Below are 22786 nucleotides of genomic sequence, written 5' to 3'. Positions count from 1 at the left end.
TGCCGCTAGCTAACTGCTCAGTGCGGCAACAGCACAGCAACAACAACAACACACAGGGCGCCCTCTGACCCCGGAAGGACACACCGTCGCAGCGAGAGGGCGTCACCCGTCACTATGGCAACATAAACAAAACATAACTGTACAAACAGAACCCCGAACAGCCCTGATCCGCTACAATATATATCCTGCTGCTTTTACACACGCACTCACATAATGCTCAGCGATTCTCTGCGCGATCAACCTCTCACATGTTTAAGCTGCGGGAGATTTCACTTGTCATGTTTGCATAGTAAGCTAACGATTGATGAGACAAAGTCAGAGGAATTGGTGCACAAATTATCATCACTCACCAATCAGTGCTGTCGCTCTCTATACACAGTTCGTGCGATTGCAAAGTGAAAGCAAAAAAACAAGCGCAAATTCAAACGCGATTTCAATATGTCACATATTGGCAGTGGCTAACCGATGCCAATGACATAATTACCCAGCTACATTTCCGAAAGAATGCAAAAGCATTGACATATATTTTTCCTTCCTACAATAGCCCGACGGGCAGGGTAGCCCGTCTGACAAAAAAATCGCTAGCCCCAGGACATCGGGCTAGCGATATTGCAAGCCCTGTATCTGATTGAGGAATCACTCATCTTTGGAAAAGAGAGTTTATTACAGAGAAATGCCTCTTTCCAAAATAAAAGCTATACTATCCGCTTCTTCTGGGCTATATTCTCAGCAGCATAAGGAGAATCATGTGCTAACAGCTGTCTAAATGACTCGGCTAAAGTTAGTAGCATGCTTGTTGTTTTTGTCTTTGCACTAGGATGATGTCGGCGTAAATGTGCAGTCATATTCGTTGTGTTCCCACTAGTGCTTTCAGGTTAATCTCGTTGAAATGACCTTAACGCCACAACACGGCAAATCTCCGTTAACGAGCTACCGCCGATCGCCCAGTGCATGGGGCTAGACGGCCAACACGTTAACGAGCTAACTGCGCTAACACACTAGTTCCCACCCATGTAATTGAGCATTGCATGGCACATCCAACATACTGTTTTACTTTAGTCCATGACGCGCTTACCTTCAGGGTCATAGTAACATGAAAACCAAAATAATTCCAAACGCCAGATCTGAATGAGAGTGGGGGAGGTCCATGTTGCAAGGAGAGCTTAACTTCTGTCTCGCTAGCTTGCCCTGCGCTCTTCCTTCTGACTATGCTGTCTGTGTTGAGCGCTCAGTGGATCTGCGCTCGACAGTGCAGCCTAGGCGGAGTAGTCGAACGCAGATTCACTGAGCGCTCAACACAGACAGCATCGTCAGAAGGAAAATTGATAAAATAAATTACAAATGTTGTATTGTTCGATACATATGCGTACCAAACCGAAAGCACTGTATCGAACGGTTTTTCACAAATTATTTTTTTTAAGTTAATTTGAATATACTATATATTTATTAAAAATAAGGTGAAATATTTTATGCTTTTGAGTTTTAATTTTTATGTAAATGGATCGTTTCTCATTATCTTAGATTCATATAAAATTTCCGAAGACCAATGAAAATGTTAAACTTCTGAAAATGATGTTCATTTATACTCTCAAACGCCTGATATATTTACAACTAATGCATGAAGAATACAATATTATATTTTTTTGATCTGCTCTAGTATGTGCTCACCCTTAAATATGCAGGCAGGCGGTGGGGAAAGAGTTTGCAAATGAACAGCTGCGCAACAAGCAAACCTTCCTTAAAAAACAGGAATGTTCAGTTCCCTCTTTGTGGAAGTTCCTTGTAAAAGCAGGTGCATGCGGGAGGGAAATACTATTCATAGGAGAGCTGGTTATGAAATCAAGCAAATACTGGAGCCATAAAACCCAATCCATCTTTCAGGACAGTGGCGGAAAGGAGAGTAACATTGTTTCCATGTGCTTTGAGTGTGAGGCATGTCTGATTTCCATATAATCTCAAAGGCTAACACAAGCAAAAATGCTTTGAATATTACTGTGGAACGGAACTTACCATGCAAACAGTTTAGAGGAGAAAGAAAGCAACGTTTCATCTCTTAGTATAGGACGCATGCACTATTATGGATAGACCTTAATAAAGGAGCAGTCATCCTTAATGAGATGCATGATGGTTGATCAGCCTGTTAAATGTGTTTCATAAAACAGAACCACCTCAAACTGTTTGACTTTACTGTGGTTTGGAGTGTTTCAAACACCTCGGCCTTTACCCGTTAAATCTAAATTATTCTGTGTGTTATATTTTAAACTGTTTTCTTAAGGTGGAATCTACAACCATTTATTTATTTACCAGGAGATGGAGAGACTGAGGAGACTGTCTATAAACAAACCTCTTTCCTTCACGTAGTTCAAAGATGGAAAAGATAAAGAGATGAAATTCTGAGCATTACGTTGTTTCCTCCGTTGATATTTGGTTACCTAGTAACGCTATCACGCGCTAAAGAAACAAAATACACCCCCAGACATTAAACACCGCTGTGGCATCAGGACTTTTGCATTCAACCCCCCCCCCGTGCACAAAGATTTACTACCTACAACCAGCCTGGATAGAGCTCACCTCCAAATGCTCATCCTGCTGCTTCTTCTCTGCGCAGAAAGAAGACTGTCTCGGGTGGCATGACCCATGAAGTAACGTAGCTTTAGCTTACCGTAACTCAGACAACTCAAACTGAGACAGGATGACACAAAACCATGTGACACATTAATCTAAAGTGAAATCTCATGATATTTCTTGCTGCGTGTAGCTGCTCCCTAAGCTGAAAAATAACTCATGAAGACCATAGCTCGCTATAGCAAGTATCTGGTATCAATTCTAGGTGACTTCCTTGATGAGTCATTACAGTCACAAGATTTTCAGAAAACTTGACCTCTGACCAAACTTCTTCTGTTCACAAAGGTGAGTGTCCACACTGACCACCCGCCTCCCACCCAAGCAGGATGATGACAATACCCCATCAACTTTTCACAGCTGATGGGTAAAAAGGATGCGACAGCTCAGAACATCTCCCAGAAACAAACAAACAAAAAAAATTGGGACAAAATAATCTTCTTATAATCCACAACTACTTCAAAGTTAACATTTTCATTCTGCTTTTTACACAGATCTGCTAAGTAGTTACTTATTTTATATATACATTTTTGTTGTCTTCTCTAGTGTTGTTGTTTTTTTACCTTGGCCATCTGTTTTTATCTAACAAAGGCAGACGGGGAGGTAACAGAGCTGAACTGATGTCTGTATAAGAAGCAAAGCCAATATCACAGAGTGATGACACTGTAGTGTTAGACTTCACATCCCTCTGATTCTGCGGTGCTGGCGTGCTTCTTAAAAATGACACACTGTGTCCCCTTGGGACTGTTCAGGGAAACAATCAAAATAGAGTGTCATAAAGAGTGATCTCAGAGGAGTGTGAAAAGAGCTACCGACTCCTCTTTATGATTTCAAGATTGTCCTGTTTCTTGGTAATGTACAATAACATCAAAAATGCTTTTAGGCCTCCACCACCGGGGGTTTCTTTACCTAAGCTGTAGAGGCTGAGAGCTCCGTAGTCAAAGAAGTAGCAGATGTGGCGGGACTCTGCGGACATGGTGCTGAAGGTGTGTGCACAACTGGACGTGAAGGGGTAAACGCAGATGAGCATCATGTACACCAGCAGCGGCCAGGTGTAGCTGTCAGTCAGGAAGTTCAGGGTAGAGCAGAGAACGCAGAAACGCCACAGAAAGTACCTACAAAAATTTATTAACAAATTAAAAATGTATATATACAAAAATGTGACCCCATACAGGTACATGTAACTGATGCTACCGTGTAATATGTTGGCACATGCATCTGTTTCCAGGTTGTAGATTTACTACAGAGAAGTACTCTGTGACTGTGTTTCTTAATTAGCAATGTCACTGCTTCTCTCTGACATCCTGTGAGCTTCAAAGCTCTCTGACTTTACGTGTATTTTGATTCAGACTTAGTGAATTTTCCAGATGTAGCCTCCACATTTCCCCACCTGTCTGTTTTTCTCTCCAGCACTATGAGAATTTTCAAGATTAAATCTCTGACTTTCAGTGATCCTTAGAAACTCTGTCGTGTTTACACAGCTGGAACGCTGACAAATGTTCACTTTACCTCTTGCTTTGATCATGAATATAACTAGACTTGTTCAAGTCTGGTGTGAATGAAAGGACACCAAACAAAACTCACCATGTTGGGAGGAAGTGGGTCCAGATGTTGATCGTCTCGTTGTTCATTTGGAAGCTGCTGAGGATACAGTCCAGTGCTGAGCTCCTTGGGTGACGGTATCCAGAGATGATGCCGTCCTCCCTGAACACCTGCGGAGCAAGCAGACAATCCAGGTGACAGGTGTGAAATTCAGCCAATCCTCGAAAAGGAAAAGCTGATCATCAAACTTCATCAGTAAGCAGAGTTTGCAGAACCACTGTATCGTTTAGTTACACTACAGTCCTAATGATGCTGGGTTTCTGAGGCCAATATGAGTATTTAAATTAAATAAATGTTCATTTTCACTTTCCTCTAAACATAAAACCTTATTAGATCCTTTTGATAGTCATCATTAAAATGCTGATATTTTTATATTTTCATCGATCTGTTGTGGAAGAAACGTTCAAAAACAATGATCATTTCCACAAAAGCCAAGTTTGCACCAAAAACTACAGAAAAAAAGTTAAAAATATGTAGCAGAACTTTACTAGTGGTAATTATTTTTTATCTAGCCCCTTAAAGTGTCTGCATATAGTTCCACCACTGTTTTCACTACAGTATGTAGTGAAAACTTGTTTCTTTATGGTAAAACATCCATGACCGGATCCATCTGGATGTTGTAAGAGGAAAAGATGTTAAGACAAACAAAGATGACAACTATGTAAATATTTAGCAGGAGGGCTCCAATATCACTGCCAGTTCACACAGATTACAGTACAGCACAGACTACAGTGAGTTGAAGGGAAAGTTCAGGTCGATGGTAACACGTTAAATGTTATGATTGGGTTTTTGAGATCTACTTTATTCATCACACCAGGTTCCCAGCGAACTTTATATTAAAGGCTGTCGGTTTTTACAGGTATTACCGGACTGTACACAACTCAAAAAATAAAGTAGAACAATATAACTGGAGTATATGTTGCTGATCCCAGCAACAGTTTTTAATGTTTTTATATGTGAAAAAAAACCCTTTTTAAACTCCAATAACAGAAAACCAAGGGCCTAATTTTAGTCTACACACTGAACTCATGGCTGGAAACCATGCTGCAGAACTGCTGCATGCAAACTATTTGTCACTTATGAGATAAGGTCACTACAGAAGGGAGGACGGCAGCCAAAGCAGATGCTTGAACTGCAGGGCTCTGGCTCCTGCTGACAGGCTCACAGCCACAATCAGCTACCAAACTTTTTTTCTGCTGAAGTGTGAAGATTAACACTCATATGGCAGAACCATTGTGTGCAAATACACTATGGCTCAGTCTCTGAGACATGGATTAAGCCTAATCTTAAACTAAACTTCTTTCAGTTGAGATTTCTTTACTTTATGTCTATGACTGGGCTTAATGCACGTCTGTGAAACTGGCTGTATGTCTGCAAGGCTGCAAGGTGCAGTGGGTCAGGGTTCGGAGGTAATCACATGATGAAATCCTGATCGTGGAAGCAAATAAAAGCCTTGAAGTAAAAATACAAACACGGCGGTATAAAAATAATATTATGCAATTTATTATTAAGGTTAAGTGAGACAAAATCCTAAATGTCTGTGGATTTACCACACAGTTTAGACTGTGTAGCACACTGTGGTCCTTTTTTAAATGTGTGGTGAAAATATTGCAATTAGGAGCTTTCAAAAGTTTTAAAACTAGTTACAACTAACTAAAACAAACCAATCTGATTATTTGATCAAATTAATAAATTTTCTCCCCCTCCTTTCAGAAAAAAACAACTTTATTTAAAGCATATTACTCTCTGCTGTGCCTGTGCATTGATTAAATGATGCAACCTGATGAAACAATAATTATCATCCTACAAGAACAGCAAAAAAGAAAAAAAAAAAAAAAAACAGGTTGCAAACTCATCTGTAGCGCATCATAGGCTCATTTACATGGAACAAACTGAAAGACTACACAGCATAAAAATATCTCTTGGCATCGCTATTGTTTGAGGCTCGAGTCATTCGTCAGGCCGGGTCATATCCTGACAGACAAACCTGAGCGTTTCCTGGTGTTACATAAGACAGTAAGAAAAAATAAACATGCATTACATAAACAGAAGAACGGATGCTTGGCTTTATAGACACGACTATTGACAAAATCATTTCTCTGAAGACTTCTACAAATAACTGATGTCTATAGTAGTAGTAATAATAATAATAATAATAATAATAATAATAATAATAATAATAATAATAAAGCACTGCAGCTTCTCTGCAATTAACCTTCTGAAATGGTGTGTAATGCCACAAATGCTTTAAACTTGAGTGGAGGGCTGATTATTCGTCTCATATGTATTTACATTCACCTCTTAGTCCTTAAGAGTTTAAGAATACCTTCATCTAAGGAATAGAACCAACCCACCACCTTTTCCCATCAGTTATACGGTCCTAACAGACTGGACCTGGGTACACCAGGTTACTTTCTTACCTTGGGGACTTGGTGGATGTCAAAGAGCTGAGGAAGTTTGAAGCTAAGCATGTCTGCGGGAAGCCTGATGGCACCCCTCCCTCTTTGACAAACTTCCCCGAGCCTGGCTCGCCCCCCACGGCAGAGGACGAGCCACACGGGGTAGTCAAACACCGGTATTCTTGCCGCTAGGTCTGTTCTGTTCGGGTCCCATTTCAAGCAGCGCGCCCAGCCCTGGCTCCACCCAATGCCACTACTGGCCCCAATCCCACGCCACACAGGAAACACTGCAGGGACACAAAGACATGCACACAATCAGACACCAAGATAAGACCAAAACCTTGACTTCCTCACACTGGCTCCCCATAAAAAAACAAGAATATTTTTTATGATTATCCATACAATTTTGGTTACTATCAGTCAACAGTGATGTTTGGTGATACACCTGTGCATTATTAAGTGTCAGAGACTTTATTGTTAAAATATTTATACATGACTTATGAAGTGATGATCAGATTTGCTGGTTGCTTGGTGTTACTCTGATTGCATGCAAAACCTGTAATTTAAAACCAATTAAATGCACAGTATTAACTGATAAAAGACATAGCTTTCACCCCCAAATAAATAAAATAAAATCATGCACTTCTTGCAGCATCATCAATGCATCATCAAGATTTTTTATTTTTATTTTCAGAAAATAAATTCCAGTAAAAGGTTGAAGACAGAACGTGGCTAACAGCTATTGTGAATTGTAATTTAGGGCACTGAAGGAAATGATGATGTGCTCATCATTAAATCTGACCACCTGCTTTGTTTTGGTCATCACTTTGATCCACTGAAATCCACTCGCATAAATGCACCACACCGGATAACTGGTTCATCTGATGGCCCCCACCGTTAAAATTTATATTACAAAGTCCTCGAGTGTGACATCTCTGTGGACTGGAGCAGACGCTGAGAACAATCGCGTATTGTCGTCGCTCTTGAGAACTACCCAGACACTGATTTAAAGAATGCCCGGCATTGTCATGCTGCAGAGGCCTGTGACCAAATGCAAAAATGTAATAAGAACATGTTTGTGTGAGCCACAGCCTTGCTGACCACTGCCCACTGGCTCACAATGGGAGTGTGAGCATTGCAACTGGATCATGTGGCAGTGGAAGAGGGCAGCCTAGTCTGAATTAGACTGATTTTCTTTAACAATTTGTGGACAGATAGCAGCATTATTTACCTTTGGAAGTAATGGCAGCAAGATGGGAAGGCCAGGACGGTCAGCTGGAGCCTACCGATGCTCATGACTGCATTGTATCTAACAACATCTAACCATTTCCTTCTCCAAAAATGTATCTTTTGCCTTGTTTTTACCCGTGTCTGGTAATATGTATTGCACTAACACCTTCTGAAAGTTGAAGTAATGCACCTGAAAGAAGAACACGTTTAACTGCCAAACACAGGAGTGATAAAACCTGTGTAGCCTGGTGAGGTTTGATGCTACTGTTCAAACAGGTTAAACGTGCACAGCAAAGACTATTGTGACTGAAACAGAAGTTCTGACAAACGGTAAAGCTAGCACCTTACAAGTCTATCCCACTATGCATATACTCTAAGAATACTAAAATATCTCCCAGCAAATATGAAATAGTATTAGGCTCAATCTTGAATTAGTTTAGGGCATTTCTGGCCTCAGTTACCATACTCCAAATTTTTTAAGTAGTTTGGAGAACATGAAAAAGAGTTCAAGGTGTCCAAATTCCCCAGATCTCAGTCCAGTTGAGCATCATCCCCTCTGGCAGGGTGAGAGCAACAAGAAGGGGCCGCTGCTTACTGCACCCCAGCTGCAGGCCCCGGCCTATTAACAGTGACAAAGTGCGCTTTGTGGAGGCTAAAGCCTTGAGAGTACAGGGACCAAAGGATGACTGTTACACGCTGCACTGGATGGAAATGAGGCATCTCACAAACACACCCACACACACATACAACAGAGTCCCACCATTGCTCAAGTGCTCGGTGCACTAGCATGCAAGCACGCTGGCACAAATCCTGCATTCACTATGGCTGGAAAGCATAGCTGCACACAAACAACTTATAATACCACAGAGCTTGAGTTAATAAAAGCTACTGACAGCCACAAGGTTCACACCTAGAAAAAAAAAAGCTCATTTAGATTCAGATCATTGGCAGTGTGCCACCAATCATTTAGTGTGAGATGTAGGTGTGTTTTTGTTGGAAGGTGTGTGAATGCTGCGAATGTTAATTCTTTGTACTCAGCCTCGGGGACCAAAACAAGTGAAAGATATATGTTTTTATATTGAATTCTAGACAGATCAGTCAATGTTTAAATGTGAAATGAAATATGAAGAGTCCCAGCCTTCTTCTTGGGACTCTCATGTTAAAGTTTAACAAAGTTAAAAAGCATATTTACAGCTTGGTACACAAAACAGTTTTGGCCTCTGTGGATAATTTCCTCCTTCCCAACAAATTTATGGGTTGGGATTTTTTCACACTGATTATACGTTCTGCATCCAGAAGTCCACTACGGTCCGATTGATGCAAATTTCATCATAGAGTGTGAGTCCAAAGGTCCATGCTGTTGTTCGCATGGATGGCGATTTTTTTGTGAGTGTATGGACTCGTCTGCATAGACTTTGCACTACAACACATCAGCGGCACTTATGCAGAGGGAAGAAGACTTCAGAGAAATAGAACAAGAATAGAACAACAGAACTTGGCCGTCACATCTCCAGGTGTCTGTGTCTTTATCCACAGCAGAGTATAAGGCTTCCAGCCTGCATTTGTGCCTTTTGGAAGCATTTCTCATGGAGTTATGTGACAGGATATCTACCGTAAATTATCCTGCTCCATGGTAGAGACCTTAAAAGAAGATTGTGCTTTAGTTTAAAGTACTCGAGTTTCACTCTCCTGTTCATCTGTTACTTGGGGCTGGGCGGTACGGTGGTTAGCACCAGCTAGAAGGTCCTGGGTTTGAATCCAGACTGCGTCTGTCTGTCTCTCGCCTTTGCCTGCTATGTCTGCTAAATTATTCCAAGCAATACTACAAGCTGATCGAATATTGAAAACTGACAAAAGGTCTTGTGTCTCCAAGACCTGAGCTCTTTACTATTACTAGTTTATAATAAAAGTGAACTAAACATTTGCCAGGTAAATGCTTTTAATGTGAAGTTCCAACAGAAAGAAATATTTGAACAGAAATCCACTTTTTTCTCTGGAATGTCGCCAAAGACATCAGGTCCACAATAATGCAAATGTACAAATACTGCAATACTTTTGTCAGTGGGACACAGGCTCAGTCACCTCCATGTTAGACACTGACTTAATGCATTTAAAAGAACATTTCTGAGATAACCATTTTAGGAAACAGAAAGCTTGAATGGGTTCCCAGTTCACATTCAGTGCAGGCTCAAAGAAAAGCATCAAACATCAAACACAAGAGGCAACATCCACCTGTAGCCTGAAGCTCAGGACCAGAGCCAAATCAGCACAACATGTTGAGCATTCAATAAACAAACAGCGCCTGAAAAAGCTGATAAGTAGTCAAATGAGGGAGTGCCACCTTTTTCTTTTTTTCTACACAGCTTTGGATTAGAGCATAGGTGTCAAACTCTGGCCCGCGGGCCAAATTTGGCCCACAGCCCGCGAAGCCAAACCAAATTACTATTAGAGCTGGCCTACTGCTATTATATATATTGTTTAGTATTAAGATTTGCTTGTTCCATATTCAGTTTTTCAGCAAAACTTGTTTGAGTCCATAAGAAAAGATTCATTTTTATATCTAGATTTTTTTTTCCAGTAAATATTAACGTCAGCCCGCGACCTTGTTCCAGTTTTGAATTTTGGCCCACTGTGTATTTGAGTTTGACAGGATGTAACCAAACAAGAGGAAAAGTAATCTAGTAATGAATGTGCCAAAGACACTACAGCTCCATGACAGGCTCAAAACTCGAGCCTCATCTTCACCCCACCCTTCTTCCTGAGGCCGTGCTCCCTTGACAGATTAACTGAGCCTTTCGGGAAGCCCTCTGCAAGGATGTGTTCAGATGGCAAAACGCACACAGAAATTTGTTTGTTGGACACACAACATTGAGCCTCATTAACACAGACGGGAACAAAGAAAAGGTTTAAATCCTGTGAAAATATCAGTAAGAATATCTCCCAAACTGTCACCCTGTCCACTACACGCGAGGTGTTTACATGTGCTTGTCTGTGAGCGCTAAAGGCACCCACACTTTCTTTCCAGAACTGTGAATTGTGATAAACCTTGCTCGGGCATTTTCATTGGCCTGAGGTGTCAGACTGCACATTTCCCACAAAGTTATGCACGTGCACTCTGCGCTGCACGTGTGACAGTGTTTGTCAGCATCTTCAGGCTCTGCTCAAACACGTCCAGGACAGAAGACGACAACCCAACAGAACACATGCAGTAAACATTTCAGAGGGCTTGCCGTCGGTTATTGCACCATCAACCATTCCCATTTATATTAACAATTACATATTTTATGAGTAATGCAGTCTGCTGTGATGATTTTCATCCTCCAAGCATCCACCCAAGAGGACAGGCCCGCACAGGCTACAACCGCCTGTTTGCGTTCGACCCTTGAGAAAATTAACAATGAGCAGGGAACCAGTTTTTCAAGTTAGGAAAACTCAACTGTTCCTCAGCACATGCAAAGTCTGATTGTGTCACATTAGGTCCCAGCAGAAAAACTGGTGTACAGCAAATTTCACGCTAAGCTTATTATGCGCAAAAACTATTTTAAACATCGATTTAGTGTTTTAAGTCTTTTATCAAGCTACATGCTCACAGATCAGTGGTTCAATTTCACTAGAACACTTAATCTACCGTATACTAGAGCTGGATAAAACTAAATATTTAACCTAAAATAATTTTATAGATATATGAGACAATGTTGTCATTATGAAGTTCACTGAACTCATTGAGAATTGTGCTGTGCCAGAACGATCATGTTGTTGGGATAGCGGTAAAGCCGCATCAGGTTAGGCCGACACATACAGCGTAGGAGGAGCGCCTGTGCTAATATTTGAGCTGCTGCAGCCGCAGACACCAGCAGGTTAGGAGTGCGAACGAGACAAAAGACAAAATGACAGCAGGAAGTGTAAATAAAAACTGGAGTGACAGTGTCACCAAACACGATGCTCTGACTCACACAGCCCGAGGATCAAAAGTTGAGGTGTTGAAAAGAAGGGTCAGAGGAATTCAGCAGTGTGGAGATATTTTGGCTGTTTGAAGCCTGGCAAAGAAGCTGAGCAGCCCGCACTCCACACTGCATCGAAGTTTCCACAAAGGCAGGATATACTGTGGCAAGACACGATGCCAGTAAAGCAGAGTCGAAAATGTCGACTTTAAGTGGCTCATTAAAGTAATTGACCCTCATTATCAACTCCACAGACGGCACTTTCCTAGCTATACATGGAGTGGAGAGAGACAGCTGAACAGCTGGGTCACGCTTCACTACCATATCTGATTGTTGGTCAAGTCACACATCTGATCCATATGAGGCTGACTGCCCACTTGAATTAAGACAGCTTGAATCTGCGCAAAATAAACGATATAGTGCGAAGACGGCTTTTTTATTTAGAACTGATTTTGTATTAATGACTAGCTTATTTATTTGGAAAAGACCAAAGAATTCAGTTTAGCATTTTCTTGTGTTCTTTTGTAACACTTGAAACATTTAACTGGTCATAAGAGCACACTTTTATGTCAGAGTGCTCTTATTTAGTGCCACATCTGTACCTATGTCATTTATTTTAAATACATCATTTTGTACAGTATATTTAACATGTTCAATTCATAAAGTTTTTGTTTCCATATCATTCTCTCACCCACTCAGATAAAAGCTATTGTTAAGCCAACTTTTCTTCTCATTGGCGGACCTTCAAAATTAAAGTTCGAATACCAGGTGGGCGGGGCTTCTGTGCTTACAGCCACAGCAGTATGCCAGAGATGATCATACTGGGGAGCAGAAACCAGAATGTCAATGACACAATAGCTCATTCAGCTCACAATCCATCTCTATTCACAGGCTTTCTGCCTGCAAACTGGCAAATATGACCTTGACTGCAATTTCGTGAACACCCATAAATGATGTCTGGGTGCATGTTTCTCTAAAAATCTGGCCAATACTCTGGGAACAATTCTTCTCTATTGTGGACGGACACCTCGCCATGGCATAAACTGCCTCAAACGGACGATTTAGAGCAAACTAAAGCCTCAGCTTTGGTTTGTATAGGAGCTAAATGTTTTCAGCTTTGGTTCATATAGAACCCACGATTTGAAAATAATATATTAGAAAAGCATTCACCCCAGAAAACACAATAAAATATTATTTTGGAATATGTGACATTTCTTAAAGCCTAAGCTAACTTATTCAGTTTATTTGTCAGAGGTATTCTGTTCAGAGGAAGTCGTCTCTCCACTCTGTCAGGGTTTTTGGCTTTCTATCGGATTAAAAGAAACAATCTGAAGACGTTATCTTGGACATCTTTCACCACTTTCATGGAAAAATGAATGACCACAAGCAAAACTAAGTACCCACACACTAAATGTGGATGCTTTTATAGCACCAAACACTACCAAGCTGTGTCTCATGAGTGTCAGTGATAAGTATGGATGCTGACAAGACTGTACTCTTATTTAGTGCCATTATTGATTCTGCTTACAAGTAGTCTTCTAAGATAATATAAAATATAAAATTTATACAGGTGGGGAGATGCTCTACTGCAATAATTCTGACATCATTCTTTGCAAAAGAAATTGTCCAAAAAACATAAAAGGAAGTGATAATTTCTCAGGAATGTGACTCTAAAACAGAACTGGAACTGGCTTTTGATTCCGAGCATCCAGCATATAATGATGTAATGCTGAAGACACGATGGAGGAAAGAAAAAATGCACTAATTCCTGGAAGCTTGACTATAGTCTGTACTGCACATTACGTGGAAAAGTGAGCCCAAATATGTGGCTTCAATCATGCTTGATGCCTGAAAGCTTCATGCTCACCTGCAAGACGACTGGAGAACATTAATGTCCCCATCAGCATCCAAGGCAGAGGGCGTCTGCTCTGTGACTCAAGATTATGACAGATTTAAATGCTTTTTAGATACAAGGTAAGCAGGCTTCTTGTTAATAATCCAAAAATGCTTTAAGTGGAAAAAAACAAGAAACTGAAACATAAAAACAAATGATTGTGTTTATCGGTTACATATGAACTACGCAACCCTGACTCAGTATTTGAGGTTACTTTGAAACATAATGGGATAACCCTGCAGACAGAACGTCCACTCACTCGATCATGTGATATGTTTTGTAACTTCCCTCTGGTTGAAGTCACGCTGCAATGCTTCTCCTAGGTGTTCCTACTTCATCACGCCTTTTCTGGTAACAGATTACATGCCACATAAGGACTGCGCACTGTTATGAAACATGTTGATTTGACTTCCTGTGCCAGATCAAAACACTAAATCACTATCAGTTCTTTCATTTCTATTGCATTATTGATTCAAGTGGACCATTGAACTACCCAGTTCTGAATACTTGGCACAATCTAATAGAAGAGTCAGCCAGGGAATGCAGTATCAAATGGAAACCAGCTGACATGATACAAAAGAAAACAGGACCGGCTTGACTCCAAACTGAGATAAGGCAGCAACTGCCAAAAACAATGAATATGTCTAAACTAAACAACTAACCTGGGAAAAAGCCTGCAAATACCTGCTCAGGTGTCAGACTTCTCATTTTGTGCAACACACACATCTTTTGCTGCACAAAAACTATTGTTAAATCCAAAAGACAGCAGAATTCCTCTAATATTTCTGACCAATTCATTTTTGTTAAAAACACAAAACACAGTTACTCTTCGCATAGTCGTATTTGGAGGACATACAGTGTCGAAATAAAATTTTAAAAAAAACTTAATAAAACTGCTAATAAAGGCTCCAAGACAAAGTAAAAAAGCAACAATCATTTTGTCAAAGACACTTATGTTTTGATCTTCCACTGTAGGGAAGACTAGCAATGCCAAAACCAAAACTAAATAACTTGTTTGTTTTTAAACATAGGCAACAATTATTCTAGAAACATTGATATTTTCTGATCAAATTTATTTATTCATTTGCTTAATCTGGTTTTCTTTTATTAAAACACAGAAGGCCACAACTCCTAACATTCGTGAAGCTTAGACTTAAACCTTTATTTAATTCTTTTTCTATTATGTTATTTTTCTTTTTTTTTTAAGTTGTTTTTGGCGAGAAACATAAGTTCTTTGAATCGTCGTGGGGGGAAAAAAGTTTCGCTCTTCTGGCAAGTTCTTACAATGTGGAAAAATCCATGCTGGAAAAACACTGCAGGAGTATTCGCCTGAACACATCTCCAGGGAAACGGTTCGGGAAAACATGTTGGTCACATGCAGCTAATTCTCATAATAACTGTCTCCGTTCTTCAGCAACGTGTGTTCTCTGTTTTCTCCTCTTTTTCTTCCCAATTTCCTAAACGCGACATTCCAAGAATTCCTACCCTAACACAAGCTGGATGAAAAAGAAAAACGGTCTAGATGCTGGACTTCCAGCTGCAGACAAACAACAGCCTCTGCTGTAAAGAGTCTCAGCTGCAAAACTTCAACCTTTCAGCGACGGACAGCGAGACCAAAAGCAGAGAATGAAATCTTAGTGTGTGTGTAACACAAATATTCTAAATGCGCAGACGTACCGCGACCCTCGGGCATGGGGAGGGATTCCTCTCCTTCAATCCGCGTAAAAACGCTGAAGTCTTCCTGTGGGCGACAACCAGGGCTGGGTGTCTTCACTTTCCCGTACCTCGGCTTCACTGTGCAAGGTCTCCACACAGCCTCCTTTTCTCTTCTCCCACGCGAGCCAGTAGGAAGCGCCGCTTCGTGCTCACGTGGATCGCAGGAGTAACAACAACACGAGCCATGTGTGTCCACCCTGTGAGCGCGCGCTACTGCTGAATGGACAGTGACAATGGTTTGGTGTAAACCGCGCCCAAAATGGCAAATTTGGTAGTTTCCCTACTGCACATATTTGTATATGTACACATAGGGAGGCTATATACTCATATTTACCCAGAGAGGTAGGAGCAAAAATTTCCATATTAAATGTATTTACATGCATGGGGACTGAAACTTCTCTCTGGGTATTCCAGCTTCCTCCCACAGTCCAAAGACATGCAGTTAGTGGGGTTAGGTTAACTTGTTAGTGTAAATTGCCCACAGGTGTGAATGTGAGTGTGAATGGTTGTCTGTCTCTGTGACAGAACCTGTCCAGTGTGAACCCTGCCTCTCACCCCTGGCAGCTGGGACAGGCTCCAGATTCTTAGTCTTTTAATGACATTTTGTACTGCAGACGATGAGATAATCAGTCCTTACAATTTTACTCAGTCTGAAATTGTTCCACAATTTGAAGATTCTGCCCATCTTTACTACTCTGTCCTTCGAAGATGCTCTTTTCATACACGCAGTCATGTTACCGACCTACTCCCATTTAATGAGGAGAAAAATGTTCCTCAGCCTGCTTGTTTTTACTTCTCTTCATTTTTCAGCCTTTAGTTGCCACCCCCCTGAAATTGTAAATACTTTGAAAATTTACCATTTTAGCAAACATTTGATATGTTTTATATGTTTTATAAATGGAACTGTGGAAAAAAAAATGTGTTTATGACATTTGCAAAATATTACATTACATTTTTATTTACATTTTACAAAGGACTACAACAGTTTTGGAATTCAGGCTTGAAATATGAAGGACTGAATATGACAAAACTAGAAATTTACAAATTCATTCTATTATTCAATTATTTATTTACGTGCATGGTTGGTTTTGTATAAGGTATGGCATAGAGGTCATAAAAGTAAAAGAATGTAAAACTCATAATCTAGCACATTTATGGACTTTACTTTTCTGCATTCCTCCTAATGACCAGCAGAGGATGAGGCCTCTGTTTGCAAAATAAACAAACAAACAAATAGATAAATAACTGTTGGCTTTTATTTATGAGCTCAATAAAAACTTTACTGATAATTTTATGTCCTCATTCACTTCTCTTAGTATTATTTGATACAACATGATCTACAGTAAAAAGAGACTATTAAGCAGAATACCCTTTAGGGCATGGCTTTCAATGAAAACCAGTCAAGTCAAGTAGAAACTAATGGAGGCAGGACGGTAAAGAGGAAATAGTAACCGTGGGAAAGAGTAAAGTCCTGTGAATCAGTAACGTGGGTCTAGTGGTGGAAAGAAACAGTACATTTATTCAACCACTGACTTATAAGTGCAGCTTTGGGGTTTTTGTTAAGTAGTACTTTTTAAGCATTTGTTGATGGTTATGATTGTGCAGTATTTTAACATGAAAGTTAATAAGTGATTATATTTGTGGATATATACTATGAAACACAACCAGCAGCACGGTGGTGCTATACTTAGCACAGTTGGCGCAGGGCGAGGGTTTGAGTGTTTCTGTGGGGAGCTTGCATGTCCTCTGCACGGCTTTTCTCTCAAACTTTGTGTCCAAAATATAGTGCTTTGTGAGGGCTTATCATATTAAGTAAGACTAATATTATCTAAATTTTGGCCATTTCCATAAATGCTTAAAAAAAAACAACTTCCACTTCGTTAAAACTCGTGTAAGCTTATATTAAGCTCAGTATGTGCTGCGTTATGAAGCCACAGAAGTGGCTGTTGCCTCAGGCACAAACAATAATTACTGACATACCTGGTATTAACTCTCCCTCCTTTATGTTGGAGATGTTTTTGGCTCCAGGGCTGCCCAACCCTTTGGACCTACACAGCAGTGTAACACTATGACTCAGCTCTTAAGGAGATGTACAATTTGGATCAAGTGCAAGACCAGTCAGTAGGCCAGTGCTCCACCACTACGGTCCAGACTGAAACTTCTACACCTAACTAGCCTCCAAAGATAGCGTGGTAAGTATAGAACAAAACACAAGCAGAAAGGGGTCAAAGTTGAAAAGCTGGTCATCTAAAACCTGTAAACAGATAGATTAATAAATGATTATTACAACTGTAAAATTCCTTAGGGATGTTATTAAAAAATGCAAATCATTTTAAAACTACTTCATATAAGTCACTGCGATACTGACCTAATTACTGAGTAATAATTGGTCTATAACTTTCCTTCTAAGCTCTCATTTCATGAAACACTAAAACTGAATTGATAAGAAGTTTGATGATAACAGGTAGTAAATATCAATTAGCTATGGGTGTCTTGCTGTTAACAGTAAAATATGGAATTGTAGTGAAATGTTTGCAGCCTAAATAAAGCTTGTTAAAACATACATGATCTCTCTCTGCTCAGATCTCTGTTGCCCTTGTGGCTTATTCACTACCCTTATAGATATGACTTGCAGGACTAGCCCCATGTTTACTGTTCAGGTTAGTATTCAGTGAGTTTCCACAAGAAGACTGCAGAAACATCTGACAGATTTCAGCAACACTGTAGCTGCCAATTTGCTTTTTTTTCTCTTTTGTTAAAAAACCCCTTTATCGTGAAATTAAGCATCACATTACCTCGGTAAATGAAATAACAAAAAGCATCTGATCATGACTCACTTTTGACCAAAGGCTACTTTGGTTTGGTTTGTTTCTTCAGACCTGTAATATATTTGAGGTTTTAACCTCGCGGTCCTCACTGACTTTGAGACTTCCTCAAACACCACCATGACAAAACTTCTTTGGTTTTTTTCAACATGTCTAAACAGCCATGAGATGGACTGTTACATAATGCGGTACATGCATTCATGCCGCTCAGAGGAGTGATCCTGATGACTTCCACTGATCTGCTGCTTTTGTCTTTCAGTAAAAAAAAGAAAATTAAAAATGACTGAAAAGTTACGCCAGCAGTCCCTTGCACCCAGAATGTGGCCTTCCTTCTTTTCGAACAACATTTAAAATATACATAGACAAAATAAAGAAATAGCCCTAAAACATTTTGTTTCTATAACATGTCATATCTTTTTGAGAAGCACAGATTAAGCTACCTTCTTCAGTGCTGCTGTACTCGAGCTGTGTTTGAATTACAGCTCCTGGGTCGTTGCTGCCCATTTAAATAGTGCTGACCTGTTAACTGGACTGCACCATGTTTCTCTGCCAGTGGTGATATTTTGTAGTGCAGTTTTGCTGTTGAATTTTAGTTTTCTTTAAGAGGGTTTAGTTATTATTTTATCCTTTGTTTGCTTTGTTGATCTTCGGCAGCTTAAACTGACAGGGTTTTTGTAGTTTGTTTCAATACTCATGTCTTAGTTTATCCTCCTTGTGTGTCTTAGTAAGGTTGTGTTGCTGGATTCTTTCACTTGATGCTTGAGGTAGATTTCTGCCTCAAATTATTATCAAATAGTGTCATATTAATTTTATGTCAGTAAAATTTAAAACGTTTTTCAAAATCTCCTGTACATGAAAAAGTCTACTTGGTCAGAGGGAATTATGCTGCACGTTAACAGATGACAACCACCAGAATCAGGAGGAATCATCCTCTGGAGAGGATGCGCTCACTGACAGCATCGTCAAGCCATGATTGCCTCATGACAGAGGTAAACACAGTGATGTCTGTGATACTGGTCAAATACTGGAAGTCACTCCGTAATGCCTCAGCAAAACCAATCGCACCTCTAGCAGCACGGTGACACTTCCTCAGGATTACAGTTACTCAAGTTGCCTGCGACTTGCTGTCACTTCTACTTTGCACATGATTATTTACGTCAGCCTTCTCATGAACCTGCAGGGAGACTCTTTTGTCTAAGCTTTGACCAGATAGGACATCCTGTTTTATTCAGCGTCAGACAAACATTCAGTTTCACTGCCATCGTACGCCCTGTTTGAGTTCATCCAAACTCAGAACTGTGTGACTTTAAACACAAAGGACATTTTAGTTTCACGCATGCCTTCCTGACAGCACCGCTTCATTTCACTGCACTATTCAAAGCAGCTGTTTGAAAGATTAGGAAGCATTGAGACATTTCTTTGCTGCATCATTACTGGCTAAAAATTTTAAATTCCAAATTGGAAACTGGGCTCAGTACTACATATGAATGACATACTTGCCAAAATATGTCATTGATATTTTAAGGCTGCTGAAAAAAAACACTGCCTTTGCTGTAACGTTTTGTCAAAATATATCCAACAAATGAAAAACACCCACATCAAATCCATCTGTAAAGCACATTACCATACATTCTTAAAATAGCCTTGCATATTCACCAGAAAGAAAGAAAGAAAGACAAAAAACTGAAGGGTTGGCCCCGCCCCCTTTAACGCAACATTAGTTATAAAACTCTCCAGCACATGTGCAGTGACCCCCAGCTGCACATGTTCCTCCTCCCAGAATGAGATCATCAAGTTTGTCTCTTTGGTATTGTCTCAAGTTCAAGTTTGAACATTTTAGGGCTCAAACATTAGCATTAAATAATTCATTAAAAATGAAAAACATATTAAGAATATTTAGTTTAGTTTTACTTTGTCAGTAATCATTCAAATGATATCAAGCACATCACTAATGAGTTGCTGATACTTGAATTCAATGAAAAAAATGACACAAGTGCTCCATTCAAGATAAGAGGATTATCAGCCAAATGCATAAAAAGTAACGGAAAAAGTGCTGATAAGCACAAAAACCGGACAGTTTACTTTCATGAATATGTTAATGATGTGTTGCATCTTTGCTTAAAGGTTTACGATCATGTTTTACATGTAAAATGTGAAGTAATTTTAACTCGGGTGTAGTGATAGCTTCTTTTTTCACTGCCTGAAATTACAAATACTAAAAGTAAAAGTACCTTAAAACCACATTTGAGTGCACATGAGAAACGCATCGCGTTACTGTGCAAACTGTTAATCAGAAGCAGCTTTACAGACTCTCCTGTTATTATTGTAAGTACATAAAAAACGCTAAGCAAGAGCACGCAGGCGCGAACGCGCGTAAACAAAGCCTGATGCAGGATGCGCAGCGCAAACACGTGTATGGCCTGAACATTGCTACACAGCACATTTGTACGATTCCTCCCCGCAAAAAGGAGTTGCGACTTACGAGGAAAACCCTCCAGTTTCACTTTACGGGAGGAAGGGGAGTGGGTGCACAGAATCATTACACAGTTCCTAGAAAGAGATGCACCGAGTCGGGCGGGAGTCCCTGCTATGAGCAGAGATCGTCGCCGAGCTTATGAGCAGCACTCTGGTCTAACCCTCCAGCTTCGTGTGTCCGCTCCTGGGTGATTCCGGTGAAAACAAGAGAAGAAACATTTTGGGGGCAGGAAAGAAAAACTTCCATTTCCATCAAAATGCCCCATTCGGTTTCGTTCCTGTTGTATCAAACACGACCCCTCCTCTACTTGTCTCCCTTTCCCTCTGCACATTCCTGCACTAACAAAATAAAAACACTGCCGGATCCCCTAGTGTTGGAATCCCACTCCTCGGGCTGGATGTGGAGAAGAAAAGAAACCTTGTTTTCACGGTCGGGAGACAACAACAGAGGACACGAGCTCCGGAAACACCGACAGAGAGGGAAACATTTACAGTGACAGTATGAAACAATGAGGCATACTGCTAAACTATAAACAAACAGAAACAAATGCACGAAAGCGGCGATAGGCGCACATGTAGATTTCAACCACAGAGAAGTTACTTACGCATAAACTCCAAGCAGGCGAGACATTTCCCCAAAGCGAGCACAGACCCCTGCATGAACATTTCTCACACAGATTACAGATGCTTTTAACTAAGGGGGGTAAATCTAACAAGTTTTGCGTATGTTTAAACCGTTCATCCTGTCCCTGCAGCCCGGTCCTTCCACTCCAAAGTCCCTGCAGCTTCACAGCTTCATGAGCTCTCAGAAAGAGGATTGATTCGGGTCAGCGAAGTTTCCCAACCCCCTTACCCAGCAAAATAAATGGGCCAACACCGATGCCAGCCGCCTGCTGCTGGGGTGGCACTGGCTCTGCTGCCAGGGGATTGGTTATTCTGTGTGCTCGGTCAGTGGTGGGCACTGGGCCTGGGACAGAGAAGAACACAAGAGATGGAAGAAAGAAGAGAACGAATGGCACATGGAGACCTAGTTTGAGAGAGGCCTTGGATAGATTTGCAGAGTTGAGAAGGTTTGGGTCACTCAGGTTCGCTGCAGGGATTTTAGATCTGGAATTTGAGTCTTTGTGTTAAAGTCAGACTCCTACTCAAGTGCAAAAGCTTTAGCATCAAAATATTGTCAAAGTACCTAAAGATCTTAACTATTGATTCACTGTATATCACACTTTTATGTTGCAGCTGGAGTTTTATCTACACTGCTCAACAAATCATGGGAACATCACAGCACAATACAAAGTCAGTTACACTTCAAGGATAGCAGTGATTCCACATCACCTGCTTTGGTGCAAATCAAAGTGTCAACAACAGCAAAACTTGCATACCAGCTTCAGGTTTGAACCTGCCCCAGACATCACGAGCAACGGGTGAATCTGACTGAAAAAAGGAGGACACCACACCTCGTAGGGTAGCCACTCTGAAGCCATACTTTAAATCATTCTGCTTTATAATTCAATTAAAAAAAAAAGGGGGCATAATTTATAAAAATTAACATAATATGGTGTTAAATAAGGTTTGAAACTGGTGACAAACTGTTGACCTATCAGAGTGCTCATAAATTGAATAAAAAGTCATTTTCCTAGAGACAATTTGGTTTCTCTTTAAAAAAAAACAGTTAATCAAAGTGTTTTTTAAACCACCATCTGTAAAGGAAGTTAATTGAGGAAACAGGTGCTGGTGGATGATTGTGTAGCTTTAACAAAATATAAGTATTGTATCCTTCACAACTGCTGATATTACAGTTACTTTCCAGGCATGTAAAATCCTGAGTTTCACAAACCTGTATGCTGGGTTTTTGCTTCCAAGAAGCCTTTAAATTCGTGGAACCGGTATCCCAAACTAAAACCAGAGTCCTGGATTGTATTTCATGTCTCACAAGTATGTGAAAACAGCTCCACTCCCACACAACCCCAGTGCAGCCCTGTGCTGTTTTTTTTTTTTTTAATCTAAAAGGCTGTTTAAGAAACCTCCCTTCCCAGCTGCAGGGGACAGAGCTGTCTTCACAGTTTTCGGGTCACGAGGTTTCTG

The 22786-nt window shown here is 40.4% G+C and overlaps 1 protein-coding gene across 2 annotated transcripts in view; it reads right to left on the bottom strand.

Annotated features, from left to right (window-relative positions):
• The window catches only part of paqr6 (progestin and adipoQ receptor family member VI), a 32729-nt gene extending 11176 nt beyond the window's left edge, over positions 1–21553 (bottom strand). Inside the window, exons 1-4 of one of the 2 annotated variants that reach the window (XM_004568571.6) lie at positions 21310–21553; positions 6645–6910; positions 4207–4334; positions 3532–3737 (exon numbers count right to left, since the gene is read on the bottom strand). In XM_004568571.6, the coding sequence (XP_004568628.2) occupies positions 3532–3737; positions 4207–4334; positions 6645–6910; positions 21310–21370 (661 nt within the window). In that variant the 5' untranslated portion in view covers positions 21371–21553. Of the gene's footprint in view, positions 1–3531; positions 3738–4206; positions 4335–6644; positions 6911–15365; positions 15555–21309 lie in introns of those variants that run through there. The other variant, XM_012923935.5, reaches the window with a different exon arrangement.
• Positions 21554–22786: the final 1233 nt, after the last annotated feature.

Source organism: Maylandia zebra, linkage group LG11 (assembly GCF_041146795.1).
Source record: "Maylandia zebra isolate NMK-2024a linkage group LG11, Mzebra_GT3a, whole genome shotgun sequence".
NCBI lineage: Eukaryota > Metazoa > Chordata > Actinopteri > Cichliformes > Cichlidae > Maylandia > Maylandia zebra.
The sequence above is the reverse complement of the archived record's forward strand: the minus strand, read 5'-3'. Positions and strand labels throughout refer to the sequence as shown.